The sequence below is a fragment of the Gallinula chloropus genome (genome assembly GCF_964237585.1).
Source record: "Gallinula chloropus genome assembly, chromosome: 1".
Classification (NCBI taxonomy): Eukaryota; Metazoa; Chordata; class Aves; order Gruiformes; family Rallidae; genus Gallinula; species Gallinula chloropus.
In genome coordinates, this window is record NC_140085.1 from 156,633,957 (window position 1) to 156,659,309 (window position 25,353).

At 39.5% G+C, this 25,353-nt stretch overlaps 1 protein-coding gene across 1 annotated transcript in view; it reads left to right on the top strand.

Annotated features, from left to right (window-relative positions):
- Positions 1-1,754: 1,754 nt before the first annotated feature.
- DOCK9 (dedicator of cytokinesis 9) overlaps positions 1,755-25,353 on the top strand; it is a gene marked incomplete at its 5' end in the record, with an annotated part of 115,120 nt that continues 91,521 nt past the window's right edge. Inside the window, 2 exons of the mRNA XM_084269813.1 lie at positions 1,755-1,916; positions 24,154-24,270. Coding sequence (XP_084125939.1) covers positions 1,755-1,916; positions 24,154-24,270 — 279 coding nt within the window. The remainder of the gene's footprint in view (positions 1,917-24,153; positions 24,271-25,353) is intronic.

A 25,353-nucleotide genomic window follows, 5' to 3' on the forward strand; every position in this document is an offset into this window, starting at 1 on the left:
AGAAGATAGGGAGCAATTGCTGGGCAAGGTTCATGGTTATGTATGAATTATTTTTGCCCTTCGGAGTAGAATTTTATCCCGATTCCTCAGCATTACCTTCTTTATTGTCCCCCACCCCCCATCCCTCAGAAGGCTATTCCTTATTAACAGAACTAACTTAACACAATTTGTATTTCTTACAATACATGGAATATGCTAGCTGCTGCCTTTGAGAATACAGGACTGGCAGGAACTACTTGGATCACTGTCAAATATCGATTTCCCCCCCGACACCCCGATCAATGTGTCTGCATGTTGTTCTGATGTATTTAGGTTAGAAATGTAATGAGAAGCTTACTGAGATGTATTAACTAGCCAGATGATAGGGAAAAATGCTAATAAATCTTAAATATTTCGTCTCATTGTAGCATGCAAGTATTTCCTGGTAGCTGACATCATTAATCTGTTTATTTCCTCCCTTCATGCTTCACTTAAATCCTTTTAATTTAGCGTGTTTTAACTCCAGTGCAGTGATTTTGAGTTTATACATTCGTTCTTTCATCGTATTTTACAGTTTGATAAGCAAATAAGTAAATACATCTCAGTGCTTTCAGTTTAGCAGAAATGTAAACCTAACCAGCAGTCTCTGACAGGGTGATCGACACTGTTATGGTGTGGGTTGGGACAGTTATTTTTTTCCAAATTTCTTGCCTTTAAAAAATTTTAACATTTCTTCTTGGTGTCAGTTAAATATGTTTATATTCTTGTAGAATAGATACCAGTGCGGTATGTGGAGGAGAGTCCTGTAGTTACAAATTCAATCAGTACAGGTGTGATTCACTCTAAACCTGAAAAATTTGTGTATTTAAAATTTCATTCTGTATTTTTGTTTTAGATGTGAATGTTGATCTGAACTGGATACTCAGCTGTGTTCTCTTTTTCCTTTTTAAAAATCTTTTTTTAATGAGCATTGACTGTTTGGGATCAAGGACCAGATAGCCAGTTTCTGGCAGGTGGGAATTGGCTGATCACTTTGCACGTGAGGAAGAAAGGAAAAAGTAAAGGCAGCCTTCATCTCCCCGGTGGTTTGCCTGAACTGATAATAGCATGCTGATAACATACAGATTTAATCGAAGTAAGTTTGTGTAGCATGGTCATTTTATCAATAGCAGCAGTGATTTTAGGATTTTCCCCTCATATTTTGAGTTTTAAAGGATTTTTTTCTTGTTTTAAACACTAAAAAGCACATATAGGTCAAGCAAAGAAATGTTTGCCAGTACGAACTCTGTGCTAGGCATTCTGGGAGAGTGCTTTCTTGCAGCAGATGAGGATTCTTTGTGGCTGGCAGCAGAAACTGCAGCAGTATCTTTGCAGTTTCCTTTCATCTTTGATTATGTTCTAAGGATCTCTGAAATACAGGAGCTCTTTCCCTGACTCCCCGGAATATCTTTTCATCTCTCTTGCGGAGTATAGCACATGCTGAAAGCCTCCTATCTTCTACAGTGGAGGTATCCCTTGCTTTTCATCACCCTCTGATTTTTTTTGCCTTCAGCGGCTCGATTTTTTTTGGCAGTGCTTGGCTTAAGCAAATAGGATTACATTTCAGTAGCTGATGGTTTCTAGTCAAGGAACGTACTAAATGTTGGACATAATGAAGATTGTGCAAAGAGATATTTCTGTGAGGCAGAGGAAGATGATTCGAGTGGAGCTAAGGAAGAAGACATTCTGCAAATGCAACCGGGGCTGCTAGAAATGCAAAATTCAACAGAGTGGGAATGGGTTGCACTACAAGTGTGGTGCTTTTTAAAGGCATCCGTACAGTTTTTGAGAGAAACTGTGGTTATATTTGCAAACAGCAAGGGGAAAACAATGCCCTTGAATACACAGCATTCAGCTTGCCAGATGAAGATTCAGGAATATTGATTCATTCATGCCTGGTAAATACAAACTTGTTTCATTAATAATTTTATCTGCTAATTGAAGGCTAAACTAAAACTGGGACTCCGTGTTTGTTTAACATCTGCTGGGTACAGGATATGAATACGCATTGTCTTGATACTGTAGGATGCTCGTGCATGTATGTGGCATGTAATACACGTGTGCATGCAACTGTGATGTTAAAGCTCAGGCTCACAGTCGGTACCTCCTTTAGATGTGTGTGCATTGATAGCTCTCAAGAATTTGCACTTCAGAAACAGTATTGTTAGAGAAGATTGTCTGCTGTTAGATCTTGCTAAAAATACTCTTGGAATGTATTTGGCACTTAATTGAAGAACAACAGATGATTATGTTATTTGGAAAAACTAAGGAATGCATTGTTGGGAACACAGAAATCCCGGATTTAAGGTTTATTTGTTTTCGGGTGGATTCGAGTACGTTTGTGCGGTTTTTTTCTCCCCTGAGTCTATTCTATTCCTGTTTAACTTACTGAAAGGGATGCAGGAGATTTCTAGAAGGAAAAAAAAATACTAAAGGGAGTATTAACTATTTTTTGAACCTGCTTTACTTTGTTCTCAACGGCTTTTTTAGCTGTTGCCTGATGCAAAGAAAACATGTTATAAAGTGAGACTGTCTTCTTTGTACCCCCCCAGGTTAATGACGCATTCGTGCATCAGATGTATTGCATTTAGGCTTGAGGGGGTGGAATTGCAATAGCTAAAGTGCACCATTTGCTTCAAAATTAGGCCAGCTAAGGATTTAAATATTTATTTTAAATAATTTGGGGTTACTTGTTAATTGCTTTGTCACTGGCGAGGTAGTTGGAATGGGAGGGGTGTGGTACGCTGAAATAACTGGACGGATTTTGACAAGCCTGTAGTGCCTGCTGGCATACCCACGCTGTGCAATTGCAGTTACAGGAAGCCTTTAGAAATTTCCCAGAGCTTTGTTGTCTTTATGCTGTTCAGATCCTTTCTTTCTGAACTCAAATACAGGGGGAAAAAAAGGAGGGTATGTATGCACGTATGTATCCGTATGTGTATATATGTGTATTTATACATGCCTCTCTGTGTGTACATATATGCCCACACACAGGTATATGATGTATATTTATATACATGGATGCACACATGTAAGCTTTCAGGAAAGAATACAAAATAGTCTGAACTGTCTTCAAAATAAACATTGTAACTTACTGTATATTACCCTTGGTGATAGTATTGCATTTTATAAACTCGTAATATGGTTTGTTTTTAAAAATAAAATGGCTTCCTCTAGGTATTAGAAGCCTTTTTACACTGTTAGCCATTTTAAAGTTAGTCTCCTACAGATTGTTATTAGATGCTTGCTAACTCCTCTGAACAATGAATACTTTCAATAACTTTTGTACTGCACTGGTTTTAAGACCTAACATCTTTCCTGACCCTAAATTCTACTTGTGGTTAGATAAGTGAGCAAAGAAACACTTTCATTAATTTTTTTCCCTTTTTTTTAAAGTAACTTGGAGTTTGCAGTGAAAACTTTTTGTAGGGATTCCCCCCCCCCCCCCCCTTTGTTTCTTGTGGTATTGTTCGAGTAAGAATTTTTCTTTAATGTAGCCCTACAGATTGGTTTGCAAACTGGCAGGATTAGGCAGAAAATATTCTTAGTCTGCTGTTTACAACCAAAGTTCCACATCTGTCACTTAGGTTTGGGGTTTTTTTAAACTCAAAAAAATCCAGCTGCTTTTAAATAATTATATGGGTGGGGGTATGTATGGGTGTGTGTTTATTATTTACTTTTTATTTACCTATATGGCTTCGTCAACTTGGTTTAACTAGATGTAGTGGGTCAAGATAAGTTTCTTTCTGGGATAAACACTCAAAGGTTAATATGGAAGAGTGTGTGGAATTGGGGAGTCAGAATGACATCTGCTCACTGTCATGTAGTCCGTAAAGACAAAAGCCAGAATTTTACCAAGGAAAAAAAAAGGTGGGGGCGAGGACATGGACTTTATTAAAAGGTCACACGTGGAGCTGACACTGGCTATTGCTTCCTGAGGCATTGCCAGAGGCTGGGCATCAGTTACTACTGATTCAGCCCTGCAGAGTGGAAAGCAGGATTCAATGAGGAGGGGGAAGAGGGGGAAAGATACTGCTGTCCTGGCAAGAGTTACATGTGATTTTATGGAACTTGTCGAAGTATATACATAGAACTCTTAAATGATGTAATTTTTGTACTCTCTGCTATAAAAGCTAATTTGGCCAGCTCTTCCTCCTCTGAAAGGGTGGCTTTCAGAGGGGGTAACTATTGTATAACCAGTGACTGTCTAAGAGTGAAGTGTTACTGTATGGTTTAGGGCCTAATCACCTTCTCACTGAGAGGCCATGCAGGGAGGTGAAGACTACAGGAATGCTCTTCTCTGAAGAGAAGCTGTAAGGCCAAGGCCAAAAGAGAGCAGCATTGTGTCATTTCCCTGTATTTTCTTTGGTGGTTGTTGCAACAGATGCAGCCGTGGGTGTATGACTCACCCATGTGTTTGTGCTGTAACACATTTTTGAACTGCAACTTCTCACCTCTGCCTTTGGCTGGGTTTTTTTTTGGCTGTACCTGCTATCTGGTCTATCTAACTATTCTGGATCAAAGATCACTTGCTTGATATAGAGCTGTTGTCAAGACACCGGTGGATACCAGGGAGTCCTTCAATTTAAGAATACATCGATTCTCTTGCAAAATTGGTGTTGAAAATCTGTGAACATTTCCTGTGAACAGAAAGCTCTCAGGAAGCAGGACTTCTTGAAGGAAAAATCTGTTCTGTGAAGAAACAAGGAGGTAACCTAGTTGATTTAGCATACATTTTTCTTATTTATCCTGTAATCCTGAGGTCAGGAGGCTCTGTCTAAAGTTTAGTCTGTTCTTTTGGTCACTTGGAAGGTAAGATAAAATGAGGCCTGTGTAACAGTGTCTTCTCAGGAGTACAGTTTATTTCTGTCCATCTGTTGACGTTCAAACTTGCAATGAAAATGCTACAGCTTATCTTTGGGATCATTTCTAGCCTGTCACATTTACTGTCTTGCTAGAACACAGGATCTCATAGGGTCTTGAGGTTCACATGGGTAAAAATCAATATTTTAGTAAAATTTTACAAATTTAGCTTGAGATGCTATTAGAAGTTGCATCAAAATTAATAAAAATATATTTTCCCCAAACATCCACCTAGGGCATATTTATTTTCTGCAATTATTCAGAAAACATTCTAATTTACTTGATTTTGGATGCAGTTTCAAAACATCAGCTTGTGTGTTTCATCTGTGTCACTTTATGTTGTTTTTCCTACTGCTTTTTAAAAATCTGTTCTCGGGGTGTTCTGTGCAGTATCTTAGAGTTAAGAGGGATTTTTCATGCCCTTTATTTTTATATTCAAATTCTTGGGTTTGGTTTTGTTGTTTTTTTTTTTTTATGGTAACCATTGTATAACCAGTGACTAAGAGTGAAGTGTTACTGTGTATGGCTTAGGGCCTAAACAGCTGTTGCAAGTGGCGAGCAAAAAAAAAGGAAAATTAGCAAGGGAGAATGATGTGGTGACAGTAAAGTTAACAGTGTTCTACAAGTTTGGGTTTGCTAGTAAGGCCCTTGAAGCATTCACTGACGGGAGAGGCTAGGTGAGCGTGATGTTAATGCCCATGGAGGAGCTAGAAAAATTCTAACGTGACACAGACTTGGCTGAAAGAAATTCATGATTTTTTTTTTCTTTATATTTGTCTGAAAATTGCAGAAAGCAACTTGTTTTGGGTTTTTTCCATGCTTGAAATCTTTTCTGCCCAGTTTGCTTCTAACGGCCTTCTCAGCTCTGCCATTTCTCTTATTAAGCTTTAGGTCCTTGCAGTTTGGTGAAGCGGCGTAAGGTGGTTTAGTAGCTGTAGCACGTACAAGATGTGGCCTAAAACTTTTAAACAATGTTTTCATTTATTAAGTCTGTGGAAAAGATCCTTAATTTGAGTAACTGTTACTTAATTAACGCTTGCACAACTTCTGAGAAGAAATGCAGGGGCATTTTGAAATAATGTATGTCCAGATCTTATTAGGACAGATTTAGGTATCCGCTGGATAACAGAACCATTAACCTTGTATTTTAGCAACTTCAGTTTCTCAGCCTGTGCAACCTGCTAACTTGACAGCAACGTCATCATGGGATGTCACTGAGATTTTGTGCGAGTGCTTTTTCTGTGCCACTCATGAGTCACTTGGTTTATTAACAAACTGACACCTTTAAGATACACCAAAGTCTGTGCATATGGGAAAATGAATGACAGCAGCGAGCTATGTCATTTTGGAAGTAACTCCACAGGAGACATTCAAGTTGCAAATATTTTGATTTCAGAATAATATGAAATTACATGTGCCTGATTTTATCAAAAAACCCTTTTCTTGGTTAAACATGCGACGTGTTAAAATAAAACTTAAAATGTTCATTTATTAAAAGGCTTTATATTAAGACCTGTTCTTGCTGTCTGAATTAACAAGTTGATATTGACATGTTTATTTAAAGTAGAAGTTTTGTAGAAATACAGAAAGAGAATTCTAAGGAAGTAATTCTGCTGGGTGGAAATTGGTTTTTTTGATGTGCTTAAACAGCTTATGCAGCAATTTTCTAATGGTGTGTGGATAACTCGTACAGCTTAGCCAGTTACTTCACACTCATAACTTGCTTCAGCTTGTAATTGTGTTACAAGTGGCTTTTATTCACCAGCAACTGGAGCATTAGACCTCATTATGGCTCTTAATAAGGAATAAATAGGCAATTATGAGTACAGCAGGTAACTGTTGCGTTGTTTTCATGGGTCACTTGAATCGGATTACTACTTTTATCTCCTTTAATAAAAACCTGGTGTCTTAAGTGCTGGCTTGTAGCTTTGGCTAAATCTCCTAGTGGTTACTGTAGGCGTATTTTTGTTCTGACCTTTCATTAGACTCCTTTGGGAAGACTGCTGGAATGCCCATCTTGGGTATCTTGCAGCACGAGTTCACTAAATCCATAGTACAGGTAGTTCTTGTAACAAATATACTTCTTTGAAAGATACACGAGAGGATCATCAGTAGGTTGGCAGGCACTTGGTGCACTGGCCTACAGAGATAAGATTAAACATTGTATCTTCAGGAATAATTATTTAAGGCTGAGGATGAAATCTGAGGATAGTTGGTCAAGCCAATGTGCATAAGCTGTTGTTTGTCTATGACAATACAGGTTGGACTAACACAGAAAGATATTTGACCCCAAAAACATGGCATTTGGTTGCACCCAGGTATAAAATGCATTCCCTTTGTATGTAGCTGCAGGGTGTATTGAAGGAGCTGGATATCCTGCTTTGAAAGCAAGTAAGATATCTGGCATTAGAAAGAACCCCCACAAACTAGACCACTAAACAAGTGATGTTAAAACCTTATTATGATCTCAAGGAATGGCAAGAAGACTTCTAGGATGGAAGCTGTGTGGGTGCTGCTTTGAAGACCAGTCTACACTTAGTTGAATGCATAGAACGGAGTTGACTTCTCTGCTCTTCCTTTCTGATTAATAATTCCTTCTACCTGCTTTACTGACCAGCCTGAAATGCTCATTTAAATCATAGACAGATGCAGGTATTCTATTTGGTCATTGAATTAAATGCAGTTAAAGTAAAACTGTGAGCCAGTGACTAACTCTTGCAGTGTCCTTGTTTGGTGGAACTCGACAGTGTGAAGTTCAAGACAGGTTTGTATTTCAGTTTAGAGGCAAGTCAGAGTGCACTCTAACATTAGCCCAAGGGCAGAGGTGAATTAACAGTCTTTTCTCAAGGAGGAAATCGCTCCTGCAAAAAGTAAGACACCCTACCTCAGACTCACTTGACACATAACTGCTTCAGCTTGAGAGATCTTCAGAGTTGAGACTGTAAGTCGCTATTTTCTTTACTTTGGTGTCTGTGCAGTCCTATTTGTTTCTGATAATTGTAAGGTAGTGTCCAGGAAGGAAAAACCCTGTCTTTTGCCCAATACTGTTCTCACAGTCAGTCTGTTTGTACATGTTCTGTCTACAGGGAGCTATGTCAGAACAATAGTTAAATCCTTTAGCAGAAGTATGGTCCTAATCTTGAATTCTCCTATCCTGGCTAAATTGTACGTTCTTTTTTTATCTTCTGATTTCCATCTCCCACTGGGTCCAGAAGGAAGCCAGGTTTTTCCCTGAAAACAGATAACTACTAAAATAGAATTAAATGAATCAGTCACCAGTGAGTCAAGCAAGTGGACCTTAAATTGATACTTCATATGTAACAGTATGCAAAAGCATGATGTGGACAAGATTTAAATTAATCTATATTTTGCTCAGCTCCACTGTCATTTAATTATTTTTTTTTAGTATGTATTTGTCATAAGGTAAGAGTGTCCAGACTAAGGTACTGTATCTCATCTGAAGGATAGTAAAGTCTAGCTGAGTGATGTTAATGAGATATGCCATCTTGGTGTCAGCAACTTCAGCGAAATGCTATTCCATACAATAAAAATTATTTTAAAAAATGTATTATACAAAACCATTATGGACCCAATAGAGGCACTGGCTGGAAGAATCATTTAAATTTGTTGCCAATAAAACAGAGAGATCAGTATTGCATCCAGATTCTTAAGTAGTAATAGAGACCTGTACATTGGTGTTATCTTTTTTTCATCAATGCATCCTACTTATGATAGAGAGCTCTTCTATGTGGTGCCTCAACATCTTTGTCCTATCCAAGCTACTTTGCTCTCTCCCTAAAAATAATGATTTGAGAATAATTTTAACCGTAATAGAAAATTTGAGATTTGTATGATTCATTTTGATATAAAGAGAATGCCCTTCCAAAAAGGGAATGTGATTTTTACCTATTCCAGAATGGGCTTAATTCTTGCTTTACTGAGGAAAGTCAGTGAAATGGGAATATTTTAGTTACAGTGTTTACAACATCAAGATGCACCTAATACACAGCACGTTCATATCTGTGTCTCAAGCTTCTCTTCTTTCTCTTTTTCTCTCTTTCCTTTCTCTGTCTGTTGGTCACTTAGGAAACTTGGCAGTATTAAGACATGTATAGCTGCAGCACTGAGTCTTCACTATTGTGTGAGAAGTTATGCCTTTAATACAGCTGCAGGGTAGGCTGCCAGGTGTGGGAGGGCAGTGCTGGAATCTCTAGCAGATGAGAGTAAGAAGTATTGGCCTTGTTATTCTTGTATGATGCTTGTCATTCTGCTATAGTGTATTCATGTTTTTGTAGGAGTTGCTGCCTGAAAAACTCAGCCCAACCAAAAAAAAAACAAAACCCAACCAACAAAAAAATCCCACCAACCTAAATCTCAACAAAACAAAGCATCAAAACCCGTCCAGTTATCATCCTTCTTGTTTTTGAAAGATATTTCTTAAGAGATGCTGTAACTTGGTGGGGGATTTAGAGCTACAGATGAGTAGAGAACAGATGTAGGGGTTTAGTAAATTATGTTGTCAAATCCTTCTGGTTTTGCATATTTTTTGGATGAGTTTTTCTGTGGTGCCCAGTGACAGGACAAGAAGCAATGAGCACGAACTTGAATATAGGAAGTTCCACCTAAACATGAGGAGCAACTTCTTTACTGTGGGGGTGGCAGAGCACTGGGACATGCTGCCCAGAGAGATTGTGGAGCCTCTGTCTTCAAAACCTGTTTGGATGCTGTGCTGTGCTGTGCAGCCTGCTTGAGGTGATCCTGCTCTGGCAGGGGGGTTGGACTAGGTGATCTTGAGAGGTCCCTTCCAACCCTGACCCTTCTGTGTCCCTGTGATACAGGATGTGCAAACCTACAGCATGATTATTCCTTCCTTCCCTCTGCCACCCAGTTGCCACAGGTTAATCAACAGTTCTTTTCCTAGAACAGCCAACAGACACAAGTTTGGTAACTCTTAATTATAGCTGGTTGATTTAGTCAATGCTGATACAGACCACTCAACTGGGTTAGTGATCTTGATGCGTAAATGGGAGCTGGAGCAAAAGAAGTGCCATTAAACTTAGCAGGTTTTAGCCTGTTCCTACAGCAGGGCTGGGTTGTCATCCTTTCTTTCATTAAAGCTTAGAGGAAGTTCTCACATGCTGCCTGTTCCTCTGTTACCACTCCTGATATGTGAATTAGGAAAGCAAGCTCTTGGGGTGAAAAGTGATTTGAAGGAGTAAGAGGGTGGATGTGGGAAACTTGTCTTCCAGGCAGCAGATTTGCTGGATGAATCACTGAGGTATGCTGGGAGTACTGACTGAGAACGTTTTTACCTATGTAATTTTGTAATTGCCTGGGTAATGCCTTAAGGTGATACAGGAAGAGAGCCAACTATTTGGCTATTGGAAGTAATATAAAAAGTACTGTTAAAAGTCATTCAAGCCACTGTGTTTAGAAAAAAAATGAAATGCTTGTTTCCATAATCATCTGCATTATTTTCCACATAAATCATATAACTGTCTTGGTTGGAAGGGAACCTTTAGATCATCAAGTCCAACCATCACTCTAACCTGCCACCCACTACTAATCCATATCCCTCAACACCACATCTAACCGTCTGTTGAAAGCTTCCAGGGATGGAGACTGCACCATTCCCTGGGCAGCAGTTCCAATGCCTGACAACCCTCTCTCTGAGGAAGTTTTTCCTAACATCCAATCTAAACTTGTGTAACTTTGTCATTTTGTCTTGTCCTGTCACTTGTCACTAGGGAGAAAAGGTCAGCTGCCACCTCTCCACAGCCTCCTTTCAGGTAGTTGTAGAGAGCAATTAGATCTCCCCTCAGCCTCCTCTTCTCCAGACTAAACAGCCCCAGTTCCCTCCGCTGCTTCTCATAACATTTATTCTCCAGACCCTTCATCACCCTCGCTGCCCTTCTCTGGACACACTCCAGCACCTCAGTGTCTTTTCTGTAGTGAGGGGTCCAAAACTGAATGCAGTACTCATGCTGTGGTCTCACTAGTGCTGGGTACAGGGACACAGTCACCTCCCTGGTCCTGCTGGCCACACTATTCCTGACACAGGCCAGGATGCTGTTGGCCGCCTTGGCCACCTGGGCACACTGCTGGCTCATGTTCAGTTGGCAGTCAACCAACACCCCCACCTCCCTCTCTGCCAGGCAGCTTTCCAGCCACTCTGCCCCAAGCCTGTAGCAAGTCTGTGTAGCCAGTAATTTCCTGCAATTTTGGGAGACATGTTGGAAATGCAGACGAGTAACTTTTGTACAGTGACATTCTTTTTGTATGTGCGTTGTTTTCCCAGATTTTCTGTGGTCTTTATTCAGGTAAACTGCCTGATAAAAGTGAAATAGTTTTAAACTACAGGTCATGTAACAAGATGCTAAATTTTCACCATGTCATAGTCCTGTTATTAATCTTACACTTTTTGAATCCCAATGTGTTATTGCTAAAATTTTTAATACATCTCTTTATTAAAGGAATTTACGTCTTTTGACTGTGTAGTGCCTGAGTGTCTCTCCTTTTTTTTTTTTCCCCTCTAAGGTTTTTTTTTTTTAAATGAATTAGATTATTGAGATAATCACTAAGTCCTCAGCAGAAAATAAATGTAGGAAATGTACATCAATTTAGCAATTAAGGTCTATTTCATGCAGGATATAGCTCCGGAGGTACTGCTTCACGCTGTTGTTGTTGTTAAATAAAAGAACCTCCTCTAATGGTACATGTGTGTTAATGAAATGAAAGCTAGAAATTACATTAACCATTCAGGAGGGTAAAAACTCCCCACCTTCTGTATTTTTCAACTGATGTTATGAAAGTGTTGAATTGTTGGCTTTCTTTTTGTCCTTCAAGTTTTGAGAAAAATAGGGAGAATGATGGAGGAAGTCATGTTTATGCTGAATTCAACTAATCTGGATGCATTCAAGAGACGTACCTGACCAGGATAAAACAATGTTGTAGTTAGAATTAGAATCCTTTGCCAAAATAACCAGAAGAAATACTATTTAAAGTGTGTAATATTTTTAAGTCTTTATTAGTGTGAGTCTTTGCAAGTGCTTTGTACATAATAAGGCTGTGCATTTCTGGTTGCAGTTAAGTATGATTGCAGCTCATCTCAATGAAACAAATTCCTGTTTGGCAGCTGCATCCTCAAGTAATGGTGTAATTTAGTCTAAGCTGTTCTGTACTTCCGTTTTCTGAATACAAAGAGGGTTGGTGCAAAATAAAAGTGTAACTAAATGTTCTTGAACTATTGTCTACCTTGATTTACACAGGAAGATCTGGTTTTGTAAATTTGAGTAAACTGCTAGTTTCCTTCTTAACTCTTAAAGAAGTGTTATAGAGTGGTGTTTTCTGGAGTTCAGTGTTTATATTGGACTGCTTAAAATGTTAATGCAGTGAACTCTTTTTTTTTCCTAGAGAAAAAGACCAAAGCGTAGTAAAGTATTATTGCCTTGACTAATAGGTTGTTGTGGTTTAACCATAGGAAGCATCTAAGCCCCATGCAGCCACTTGCTCGCTCCTCCCCAGTGGGATGGGGGAGTGAATCGGGATAGCAGAAGTAAAAAAATGTGTGGGTTGAGATACAGTTCAATAGGTAAAGCAAAAGCTGCACACACAAGCAAAGCAAGACAAGGAATCCATTCCCCACTGCCCATAGGCAGGCAGGTGTTCAGCCATCCCCAGGAAAGCAGGGCTCCCATCACACCTGACAGTGACTTTGGGAAATCAAAGGCCATCCCCCCTCCTTTCCCCAGCCTCTTATGTGCTGAGCATGAAATCATATGGTATGGGATATCCCTTTGGTCAGTTGGTGTTAGCTGTCATGGCTGTGTCCCCTCCCAAATCCTTGTGCACACCCAGCCCACTCACTGATGGGGTGGATTAGCAGCAAAGGCCTTGGCCCTGTGCAAGTGCTGCTTGGCAATAATGAAAATATCCCTGTGTTATCAGCACTGTTTCCAGCACCAATCCAAAACACAGCCCCATACCAGCCACTGTGAAGAAAACTAACTCTATCCCAGCCAAAACCAACACAAAGTTAATTTTATTATATAATCCACTCATTAGAAATGTGCTTGCATTGTGGATCAGATAGGCAAACTCTTGGTCAGAATCAGTTTCAGGATTGAAGTAAACTGAAATAAGAGTGTCTTAAGCAGATGTGAGAGCAAAGAGAAAGGGAAGAGAGAGGGATAGTAAAATTTTGTTAGGTAAGGAACAAAAGAAAGAAAACTGTTTCTGAAGTTGTGCTGCTTTAAAAATACTAGCAATAAAAGAGGATATTTGAGCTTCTCCATAACTCGATCTGCTTTCTGCAGATTAAGGTGACTTTCTCTTGTATTAGAGAATAGATAAAAATTCATGTCAAGTTAAATTTAGTATGTCAGCTATATTGAAGTGGTATAATTAACTGTCCAAGGAAGTGGAGCAGAGTTGAGAACTGAATGAAGGTGGTGGCTTAGTTTCCACAGCTGTCTGGTTGCTCCAGTGGACAGGGAGGCTAAAATAGGGATGTGCTTTGCTAGGGAGTTGAACTTTCTCTCAGTTGTATTTTTCTTGGTAAGCACAGCCACTGGGGTTGGTTCACTTAAAAGTTGCAACTCATCAGTGTTAAAAACAAAACCTAAAGGGAAACCCAAAATACCCCTCTCAAAACCTGGATAAAACTGTTCATCACAGTTCACTTTTTTCAGTAGGAATTTGGCATACAGTCACATGCTAAAACTACTGTGTGGGGGAGCTGGGTTAGTCAAACCTTCTAGAATTACCAAAAATCTCAACTAGGTTGCATACAGAATTGCTTTGTGCTGTACTAAAGAGTTGCACAAAAATGGTCCCCATAAAAATTGCTCCCTTTTGTTTGGCAAGTGAGTGTATGCTGAACGGTGGCTGGAAGTAGTGCTACAGTAGGAGAAGAAACTGGATTATGAGTTGATGTTGAAGATACTGACCACCAAGCACTGTGAAATCTTGAATCACCAGGCCAGGTGGTGCTTCTGAAAGCACCTTCACAGCACAGGGGGACACAGCTCCCCACCCTGTGCGCCCAGACCCCATGTTTTGTACTGTCAGCAGAGAGGAAGCAAGGTGGCTGGCACAAGAGAGGAAAGAGACTGGAGGATTCTGGTAGTTTAATTTTAGAGTTAAGTGCTTAAATGTTGAAGGCTTTTTACGTTTAAAGTAGTATTTTTGTAAAGTATATAAGATTTTTACAGTGAAGACAGTTTGATCTTAATGTAATTTTTAACATGGATTCAGCACTAAGATTAGAAGAAGCACCCCCACCCTAACCCTAGGAAAGAACAACATATGTTTGGGCCATTGGTACTGGAGAATGTACCTTGGCTAGTGGCTTGCTGTTAATAGTACCTGAGTAAGTGATATTAATGTAAAAAACCCCACCCAAACACAGTTTTATACTCCTAAAGAGGCTGAGCAGTCAGTAAGTGGGTAATTCTTACAATAAAAGTATTTTAAAATATCGAAGCCTTGATTTTATAAGTGCTGTAAAAGACTTGGTTTGTTTTACATAGTCATTTCAGAGATGCCCATTCTCTTTTGTGTTCGACTTGTAACCTTAAGGCATTAAAATGGATCCACCTTTTTTTCCTTTCATTTTTTTTTTGTTTCCAGAGGAATACAACATGCTTAGGGGCTGGCCTTCCTCTCTCAGGCATTCCCACCGTGACAGATTTAGCAAACTGCAGCTGAGAAGTTAGACTAGTTTGTACTTTCTGCTGCTTGTGCCATGGAAAAAGCTACTGTTTTCACTGGGTCACTGGCACATTGATTACTTTGGTGCCAAAAAGCATACGGTTTTACTGCTGTTTTCATTTGCCATCAAAGAATGCAGGCAAGAACAAACAGAAACCCTAAGAAAGAGCTTGTTATAGAGTCTCCACACCAGCGTAAGGATGCAGGTCCTTGTGAAGTAGAAGTGGAGAGTCCTGTGTTAGTACTGGTAAGAATTGTTTAAACAAACTATCTGTTCCCTTTAACGATTTCAGTTTTGTCTGCTAGTGAAAAAATGCTTAATTTGATGCTAATAAGACCCAGCATTCCTACTTGTGAAGAAGGGGTGTTTGAAATTTGGGTTTCGTTATTTGTGCATTCTCTGCCTTTGTAATTAATTTTTGCTGGTTTTTGGTTCTCTCTGTGTGAATTTGGTTTTCATACTGGCTGCTTTTCAGTGTCTGTTCTGCCTAGCATAGCTGTACAGCCCTTTGAACCTAGCATGAAAGCTACTTACACTTTAAACTACATTCTAGCACTTCTTTCTTTTTTTTATTTTTTTTTGGGTTTTTTTGTTTTTTTCCCTTTAGCTGTCCGGAATATATTTTGATTAAAATATGTTTAAACACTTTAAAGATTGTGTAAGAGTTAAACTTTACTTAAAATTCTAAGAACTGTCTAATTCAGGTGTACTTCTGTTAAGGATCTATTTTGGAATGCCTTCAGTATATATTATTTAGGAGTTTAAAGTAGCTTCCAGTGAGGGAAAAGGGAATGTTACTATGTGAAGGAGAGGTAATCAAGTAAGAGCATTTTTTTTTAATATCACTACACACTCAGTTCTGTTGGAATCTTAATAGTACAGCAAGAGAACGCAATAAGCAAGCTGTAATGAATCCACCAACTCTCTCCAGCTGGGACAAGAAACCTTTTCAAGTCACAGGGGAGGATTATTAAACTTGTAATTTATATATCAGTAGAAAGAAGTACTTTGATAGTTCTTACTAAAATTCCAGTTTTGCTTAGTAATATCTCACACTTAATTGCTGAATTAAAGGATGACGGTCTCTTCTTTGGCTGGCTGTGGTTTAATCTAGTGGGAGCTGTGATCCTCAAATTGCAGTCCCCCTTTATTTGGGCTCCACACTATGCATTTAAGAATTGAGCCAAAACGTTTTGGTTATCTGTATGTAGTAATACACATCTGTAACTTCATGTGAGTTGTTATGTAACTGGAAGCTTACATGTCTGTTAGTAAGATTAAATTTTCTCTTCCTTTACACTCTTTGCTTTAGTTTCATTCTGTTCAGAGCAGTTGTTAGTAAAACGTGGGGTTTTTTTGTATGGGTGTGTTCTGATTTCTGGTCCAGATTTTCATCAGTACAATATGAGCTAATCTTGTGTGTGCCTTTCCTGCCTTTGGAATGTTTAACTTTATTTAGAACTGTTTTTATTCCCCCATGAATACTCAGAGAGGATATTAGTGTTTCTGCAGATACTTGGAGCGTGCAGTTGATCAGCGAGCATATGTACTTACTTAAAAAGCATAAAACATTACTGTGTTTACTTACAAGCATTTATGAAGTACAACCCTATAATTTTTCAGGTACTACTTAATTTAATATTTAATAGACCTCCAGTGTTTGCCTCTTTTTTGTTTTCAGGTGAAGTAGGTGCATTGAAAACAAATATCAATATTTCAAGGGAAGAACATTTAGGTTCCGATAGGTCACATAAAAAAAAGTCTTCACTGTCATTTCATTAATATGTTACATATATAGACAAGCATATCTATGGCATATAATCATAGATGGTATAATATCCCTTTTTGCTTCTGTTTTTGTCTAGTTTATTGAGGAAGACTAGATGAAATGGTGCAAGGACACTGAGCTAAGTGAATTGCTAGGCACAAAGCAAAAAGTAGGGCGCTGTGTTTCCTCTGATACCAACATTTTGGTCCATTTTTATTTCATTGGGTTGTGATGTTGCAATAGATTTTTACAGCCACAATGGAAGTGGATATTTTCCCACTGGTATAGGGTGCAGTAAGGTAGTAAGTAAGACTGATGTTGCTAGTTGGTGTAACAAAACATGAACAGAAGAACTTACTGTTGTCTGGATCAGAAACCTTAGAAATGTATCAGATAGCAATCTTTGAAAGCATTTGGCAACAGGAGGCTTCTGGCTTAATCCAGTAATGCTTCTCACTGGCTGGTGCCTAAACCGTTGAAGTGGGGATATATGATTCCTTTTGCATGTGGTTTACCTAGCACTCAGGGGTTTTTGAGCAATCTCTATAAAGATGAGGCAGAATCAGCTGTCGGGACTTTGTGATACTCATTTAATTCTTTTAAAAGCAGTTAACAGAGCCTGCTGGAGGGCTGAGACAACTGAGTGTTTATCTGTAAGCATCCCATGTGAATTTGAAACAGTGTTATTTAAGTGCTGTGCCTGATTTAAGTTTTCCTAGATCGGAGGGTATGCTCACAAAAAGAGTCATCTGCTGTTTTCAGTGCCAGTGTGTTAGTACATATCCTCTCTGGTTTTCCTGCAATTTGAATTAGATCGTGTCATAGCTTTGCTTTTGAGGTTAACAAACACAAAGAGCCCATGGAAAAAGCATTTAGATTTTCCGGGTGGTGCCTCAAAACCTGACGTGGGATGAACTGCTGTTGTCCCAGCTGTTGTAGAAGTTACCAGTTTTGTGCACGTGCTGTCAGAAGCAGTACCTGATTATGTTTCTGGGAAGCTGGGGCTTCTGGAGGTCATCTTTCTGCTTGGAAACACACTGGTGGTATAAAATGTAAGGTAACTGAGCTCCTCTCTCCAACGGAGCATCGCTCAAGTCTGGTAGTAGTGTTAGAAGTTTCTGTGCTGATCAGAGAACTGCACAGGGCACAGGTCTGTGCATCTGAAGGTAAAGCAAAATACGGAGGAGGATAGAAATTAAACCAACTGGAACCCCATCCCCCATTAACAACCCGATGTATACACTGGCAGTACAGAAGGTCTTATCAAAAAGTTTGAGCTCTGAAAAGTGTTCTTGTGTTTAAATGGACCTTAACCGTCAATAAGTCTTAGAAATACATGTGCTTTGTAATTTAGACTGTGTTCACTGAGATTTGGAACCCCCACCCACTCTTCAGTTACAGCCCTCCAAAGACTTGAGTGAACAATAGAAGAAGAGCTATCAGGCTTGCAGGTTAAACTTTAAAAAAACCCAACAAGCCAAAATTAAAGGCTGTTTTTTAAAGAAACACTGTGCAAAAAAACCCCAGCCAATTCTTTAAATGGCTTGCTCTGTCTGTGTCTCTAGCCCTGGTAGTGACCTCTGCTCAGTTTATGTAAGCATGAGAGCAGGTGACTCAGATCGTTTCACTCTTTGAAGACATAGAGACTTAAAAGTTTTGCATTTGCTGATGAAAGCATATTGTTGCTTAAATAGCTTTAAGGAAATAAGCTTAAATGTGCATTGTGGTTGTTTTTTTACATAAACCTATAGCAGCCTGTTCCCTCCCACTGCCTCAAAATTTACATCACAAAGTTAACCGTACCTAAGAAAGGGGATAGTGAGTAATATTTAAGAATAAGCTCGAAGTTACTCATTTTTTGAATGGATTTTTAAATGGATTAAAAAAACCACAACCTGGCTAATCTCTTTTGAGTTTATTGAGGTAATGGGACAATAAGACACCGGGGAGCAGTTCCCCATGTTTAGCATTAAATAGTCTCATTCTTTGTCCAAAGTGGCTTGCCTCTGGCCAGTGTTGAGAAATAGGTGACACCATGTGTTCATCAGTTCATGTGTTGTGCTGCCTGCTAGTGCTTGTAGCTCCGTTCTGCTCTTTAATGGGGACTTGTTAATTTGCAGGTGTATGTGCTAAACATGTTTTTACAAGGTAAATGATGTTTTGTAGCATGATGCAAAGCCAGTTGTGTTTAACCTGAACAGGTTATTTGTTCTGTGTGAAGATAAGAAGATGGTAACATTTATCTCAATTTAAATATACAGAAAAACAAGTACATTTTTTCTTGTAATGTGATGTGCACAACTCCTAACTTAAAATTCCCTTTATCTGATGGCTTTTGGCACTGCTTGTCCAAATATATAAACCATATTCTGGCAGATTAAAACAATTACCATGTGGGTGTCAGGTCTACTGTTTTGAAATGCTTCTTACTTTGTTAATTTTCTATACCTATAATATACTGGTAAAACCCAAAGTGGGAGGGTTTATCTGCCTACAAATGTGACACTGGCTTGCTGAACTGCTGGACTCCATGATGTCCCTGTGCTCTTAGCATTTTCTTAGATTACAGAAGTAAAAAAGGTGCTGGTTGCAGACTAATAGGAAAAGTTAAGCTCTGTTTGAAAGACTGACTTTTAGTGCCTGTTAACTTAATTTTGCAGTTTTGACTGGGCTGAGTTTTATCTGTGTCAGCTGGCCCATAAATCATATTCAACGATACTATAGCTACGCAGCATCTTCTCTAATGCATGAAATAATAGACTGGAAACCCTTTTTTGCTGAAGAAGAGCTTGAGAGAGAATCTGCTTCCTTGTGGTAGGTTTGGCTAACTGCCAGTGTCAGTCTGCTGTTTATTGTTTTCTTTTTTCATATCTGGTTCAAACTGATAAAACATCCTCTTCCTCTTGAACCTAACAAATGGCTAAGAAATGAGTAACATCTTGGAGAAATCTGGGGAAGCAAATTCTTCACCAATTTTTACAGGAATGATATTTCTGCAAATCAGGTACTCTAATTAGGGATCCCTGATTAAATAGGGATGCAGTGTGGTTTTCTGGTACAACTAACTGCCTCTGTGTTCCACTGACTTAGGGAAGAGGTGTACGTTCAGGGCCTCAGCTCCAGAGAGCTTTAGATTCTTTAAAAGCTTCTAATGAGGGAGGATTATTTTTTAATCTGGTGTTTATGGCATGGAAGCAAAATGTGAGGAAAGCTCATTCTCCTTTAAGTTTCTTTTAAAATTAGTTTTATGGTTATGGGTGACCTGCTTTGTAACTATATGGTAGTGACATGCATTTGCAATGAATTGGATGCTTTCTGAAGCTGCAGCATATGCATCTTCTTTTGTTAATTAGCTGCACTAAGGAAGAAATAATTTAAAACCTCAGATTTTAAAAGTAACCATTTTCCTCAGTTTTTACTGGTAAAATGAGAGGAGTTAGAGCTAGCTTTCTTCCAGCCTTCACTTGTTCCCTTCCCAAGAGAATTATCAAGAGGATGGATGTAGCTCTTCAGCACCAGGGAGAAAAGGGCGAAAATGCTGATTGTGGGCAGCACCACATAAAAACACATTACCCACCTGAAGTGACAGTTTTCCCTTTCTACCAGTTAGTGGAATTGGTGCTGAGATCTACATGCTTGCTAGTTCACACAGTAGAGTCATAGAATATACTGAGCTGAAGTAGGTGTCCTGGTATGTGAACCTTCTGATTGTATAGACCATGTATATTTTTCTTCTTTCCTTTAAAAGGCTTCCCAAATAGCATTTTAAGTGTATCAAAATATGCATCTGGAATTGAATTATTTTTTAAGGACGTTTTATAAATTGTGAGCTGCACTGAAGCTGAGTAACAGAATTCAAAAGAGCTTTTACAACAGCTTCTAATAAGGACAGTGTTTCATGTGCTGTTTGGTCGTCTGAATCTCTTCTGCTTTTGGAAGGCTCCCATCAACTCCCGTCTATTGGCACAAGTGGCCATGCAGCCATCTGATCAGCATTTCAGAGAGCCAGTCTGCCTGGAAGCTCGCTGGTTGGGAGGAACCCTCTAAAGGCAGGTCACTCCTAACCCATCTCAAAATACAGTTGTTCAGTTGCTGCTACTAGTGTGAGAAGGCTCAGGAACGTGCCATGAGAGAGAGGGTCCTTCTAGTGTCAGCCTTCCTTTCAATTCATTTAAGACAATTGTGAAGCCAAATCTTTAGCTAGAAGAAGAGACTGATTGTATACACAACACGAACAGTCTTTCTCCCCTACTCATTTCTTAGACCCAGTCTAATCTGGAGTATTCATTTCTGTTTCTCCTAAAGGTCAGTCATCCTGCACCGCACTCAGATGAACCTGTCACTGCAGCACATTGAGTATCACTTCTCAGGATAAATTCTTCAGCAGGAAGGGTCATGTGGTAAAGGGCAACGTGACCAAATGGACTGACTTGGTCATTGCACAGTAGCAGTCTCTAAACTTTGTTTTAATGTGAGAGTGTAGGGGACAAGGGCTCAAGGTCAGTGATTGGCAGGTGGGCGTCTTGTTTGCCTGGGTAGATAGACCTGTTACATTGAAAGTGGGAGAAAGATGAGCAAAGGCTGTCTTGCTTTCTGAATGGTAAGTGGTGTCTTCTCTGTCATTTAAAGAGCAGTAAAATTTGAGGGACTCTTCATGCCCTGTTATCCTCATCTCATATGCTTAAGGAAGCAAAGTCATGCTGGACAGTTATTGCCTTGGTGAGGAGCTGGAGAGGGTGGGTGAAGTTGCTAAAATTTCTTTGGGATCAGAGCTTGTTATGATGATCACAGTCTGGCACAGCAGGGCTGTTAACCTGAAATTTTGTGATGGAGTAATTCGATAGAGGAGGCATCTAGGAAATATGTCAAATAGTTGGGTGAAAAAAGTGTCTCTGGCCTTCTGAATACTAAGGAAGCTTGCAGCACACCATTCCAGTAGTTTGGGACTCATTGCAGCAGGCTGAATATTCAAAAGCAGACAAAACAGAAGGTTTTCTTGCAACCAAAATACTTTGTGTAATTAGTACATTAGAGTAAATATGACTTTTTCTTATGCTGTGTTTACATGCTTCTCTTAGATTTTTTCCTAGCTAAGTCAAGTGGCCCAACCACTTCAGCTAGAGATGTGTGGGTGACCATAAGCTTAAGCCTTTTGTTACAGACACTAGTGTTAGTTCTTGGCTTTGTGATAATACACGTGAATGAGGGGAGAAGATACAGCCACGGTCATGGTTGAGGCGCTAAGCTCTCGAACTGTGTTGGGGTACAGTACAAAGCAAACTTCAACAGCTGCTCTCCATCTCCTCCTAGGAGAAAGATGGCAAGCTTACATGGATTGGTATGTGTTGGTCATGTTGTTTAGATGGCTTATGAACTTTCAGTAAACTCTTGAAGTGTCATTATAAATTGTAGATATTTTTATTGACAAAGCTACATTTTGTTAATTTTTTTTTTTTTAGATTTATTTTCCATATTTTTCTTTTCTGCCCTTTTCAGCTGTTTGTCTGTTGTGTTCTTGTGTATTTCTTAACAGTAAAACTATCGTATGGTAGATATGAGGGAATCTGGAGTAGGTTTTGGGTAGTAGCATGTGAACTAAGCCTGAAAACTTTGGGAACCTTCTCAGACTAAAGTTTTCCTAATTCCTTGAAAAACAATTTTTTGATTCACTTTCAGATGAAGAAAAGACCTACATGTGTTCTCAGGAGCATTACTGATATACTAACAATGGGAATGGAATATAGAATAGACTGTTTTGAGTTGGAAGGGACCTACGGTGATCATCTAGTCCAACTGCCTGACCAATTCAGAGCTGACCAAGTTAAAGCCTATTAAGACCGTTTTCCAAATGCCTCTTAAACACTGACAGCCTTGGGGTGTCAACCACCTCTTTAAGAAGACTGTTCCAGAATTTGACCACTCTCTCCATAAAGAAATGCTTCCTAATGTCCAGTCTGAACCTCCCCTCATGCAATTTATATCCATTCCCATACATTCTGTCCATGGATGCCAGGGAGAAGAGCTCAGCACCTCCTTCTTACATCCTCTTCTCAGGAAGCTGCAGAGAGCAACGAGGTCACCCCTCAGCCTCCTTTTCTCCAATCTAGATGAACCCAAAGCCCTCAGCTGCTCCTCATAAGACATTCCTCCTAGCCCTATCATGAGCTTTGTTGCCCTCCTCTGCACCTTCACATCCTTCTTAAACTGTGGTGCCCAGAACTGCACCCATTACTCCAGGTGAGGCCACACCAACACTCCATACAGCAGGACAAACACCTCTTTAGACTGTCTGGTTACACCATGTTTGATGCACCCCAGGATGTGGTTTGCCCTCTTGGCTGCCAGGGCACACTGCTGACTCCTGTTGAGCTGCTGCCAACCAGCACCCCCAGATCCCTTTCTGCAGGGCTGCTCTCCAGCCACTCCTCTCCCAGTCTGTATTCATACCTGGCATTACTCTGCCCGACATGCAGAATCTGGCACTTGGACTTGTTAAATGTCATGCCACTGATGACTGCCCAGTGCTCCAATCTGTCTAGATCCCTCTGCCAGGCCTCCTGTCCTTCAGGTGAGGCAACAGCACCTCACAGGTTGGTATCATCAGGAAACTTGCTGATGGTGCATTCAACTCCTGCATCCAGATCGTTGATAATTATGTTGAGAAGAACTGGCCCTGGAAATGAACCCTGAGGAGCCCTAGAAGAACTGGCCCTGGAAATGAACCCTGACCAGTCAGCAGCCAGATGTAGCCCTTTGAGCTCTGCTAGATAGATGTAAAGATATTTCTTCTGAGTACCATAGCTGGAATATTGAAAGGTTATTAATGTAAGTTACAGAAATACATAGATATATCATCCTGTCTGATCAGCTGTAACGATAGTATAAGCTGGCCTTACTGCTATTCTTAGGTTTAATATACCTTAGTTTGAAATTAGTACCACTGATCTTAATAAGGTATCAGTTGAAAAATCTCTTCTAGTTGCCCCTTGTGTGAAAGAAAAAAAAGGTAAATTCATGTCTGATACACATCTTTAGTCACAAAAAGTGCAAGCTGGATCATAACTGCAGCTTTGCATTTGTTTGCAGGCTCCCAGGCAGTGCTGCCTCAGAGAGGGCTCTCCTTAAACCTGCTTTGCCATCTGACCACTTACCAGAATGCGCTTGGCAGGGTTGAAGGTTCTTCTCTGATTGTGCACAGCCAGCTGTAATGCCTTGAGAGCAAGATAGGGTTTAAATGTTGCATCAATGCATAGCAACTGACAAAAGCCACTCATGCAATTAGGAGGAAGCAAATGGCCTGTGGGAATTTTGGGGGGAAAAAAAATACAGAGGAGGAGGAATGTCAGTTGGCTTCTACTCCTAGTGCAGGTTACTACTGAACTAGAGTGAAGTTCAGTCATTGATTTGAATTAAGATTGGTTTAACCCCTGCTAAACCCAGATCAGAGCTTTCTGGACAGTATCAAGAGAAGGTAACCCCCAATGTAAGAGACTAGTAATTTCTTTATAATTCTTTTTTTGCAGTAAAAACACATACATGATTATTCTGATAAGCTCTGACTTCTGTGCAATGGTTCTGTTTCTTCCTTCTGAGGAAGACATGCTTGTCTCTATTGGTTGTATTTATACATGTGGTATAGTGTGATATAAAGTCTGTGCTTTGAATACTTTAAGCTTTTGATGTGGATTAAATCTCATTCTGCTAAACTTTTAAAGAGAAACTTCTTAAAATGAATCAGCAATTGTAATTTTTCCTCAATGTACCTGAATTTATTTTCTTTTTTTTCCTCTAGGCAAAACCAAAGCTCATAGAACCAATAGACTATGAAAATGTCATCATTCAGAGGAAAACACAGATCTTGAATGATGCTTTACATGAGATGCTACTGTTCCCTTATGATGACTTTCAGGTAATTTAATCTTCCCCCTTCCCTTTTTTTGTCTTAAAAGACATATTTTTCCCAGCAGTAGTCTTGAGATGGTAACTTCCTGTTTCTTTGTTCTTTGATTCTCTTTACCTAAAAAAAAATAAAAATCTTTGCCATCAGTGTCCTTTACACTAATCCATTTATTCTGTCAATTTATAGAAGAAGAAATAGCACAATTCCTTCATCTATTCAGATTATAAAGTTACTTCTGCAACTCAGCAGTTCTACTGCCTTTAAAGTAGGTGATTAGTCATTTTTAGATATTTCTCCCCCTTTCTGACGTAGGCAATCATGTGATGTTTGTTCAAAAAGGGCATCTGCTTATTGTCGTGCTTTAATTCTTAAATGGATTTTTTCTTTTTTACCCTCTTTTTATTCAGGTTCAGATGAGATGTTAGGAAAAAAATTTTCACTAAAGGAGTTGTCAGGGCCTGGAACAGGCTGCCCAGGGAGGGGGTTGAGTCACCATCCCTGGATGTGTTTAAAAGATGGGTAGATCAGGTATTTAGGGATAAGGCTTAGCATAGGACAGGAACAGTTGGACTTGATCTTAAAGGTCTTTTCCAACCTTATGATTCTCTGATTCTCTTTAACAGTGAAGGGCATGAACCTGTTCAAATGAAAGCCGTTGCCCTCAGCTGCATGTTACCAGCCAAAAGTGGGTTTTGGCAAAATACCCACTGGATAACAGGGCTCTGGTTTGATTAAGACAGACTTTACCAAGATTTCAGATTATCTTGATATATTTCTATAAAATGAAGTTGAATCTAGTTGTAGATACAGTTAGGATAAACATCAAACATCTTAGATGCTGGAGTTGGTGTAAATTGCTCTCGTACGTGCCTGTAACTGTGGTCAAAGTGCCTAACTATATTTGGGAAGTACAGAGATACCTGAGCTGTTTGTAAATATCTGTTTCTGCAAAACCTACCTGAAAAGCTGAGCATTTTATACAGCCAAATAGTTGAAACTACACTTTTTTTTTTCTTTTATCATGAGGAAAGTTGGTGCTGCCCTCATTCCCCACAAGATGAATTTAAAATAGGGGGCTAGAGTATTTAGAGC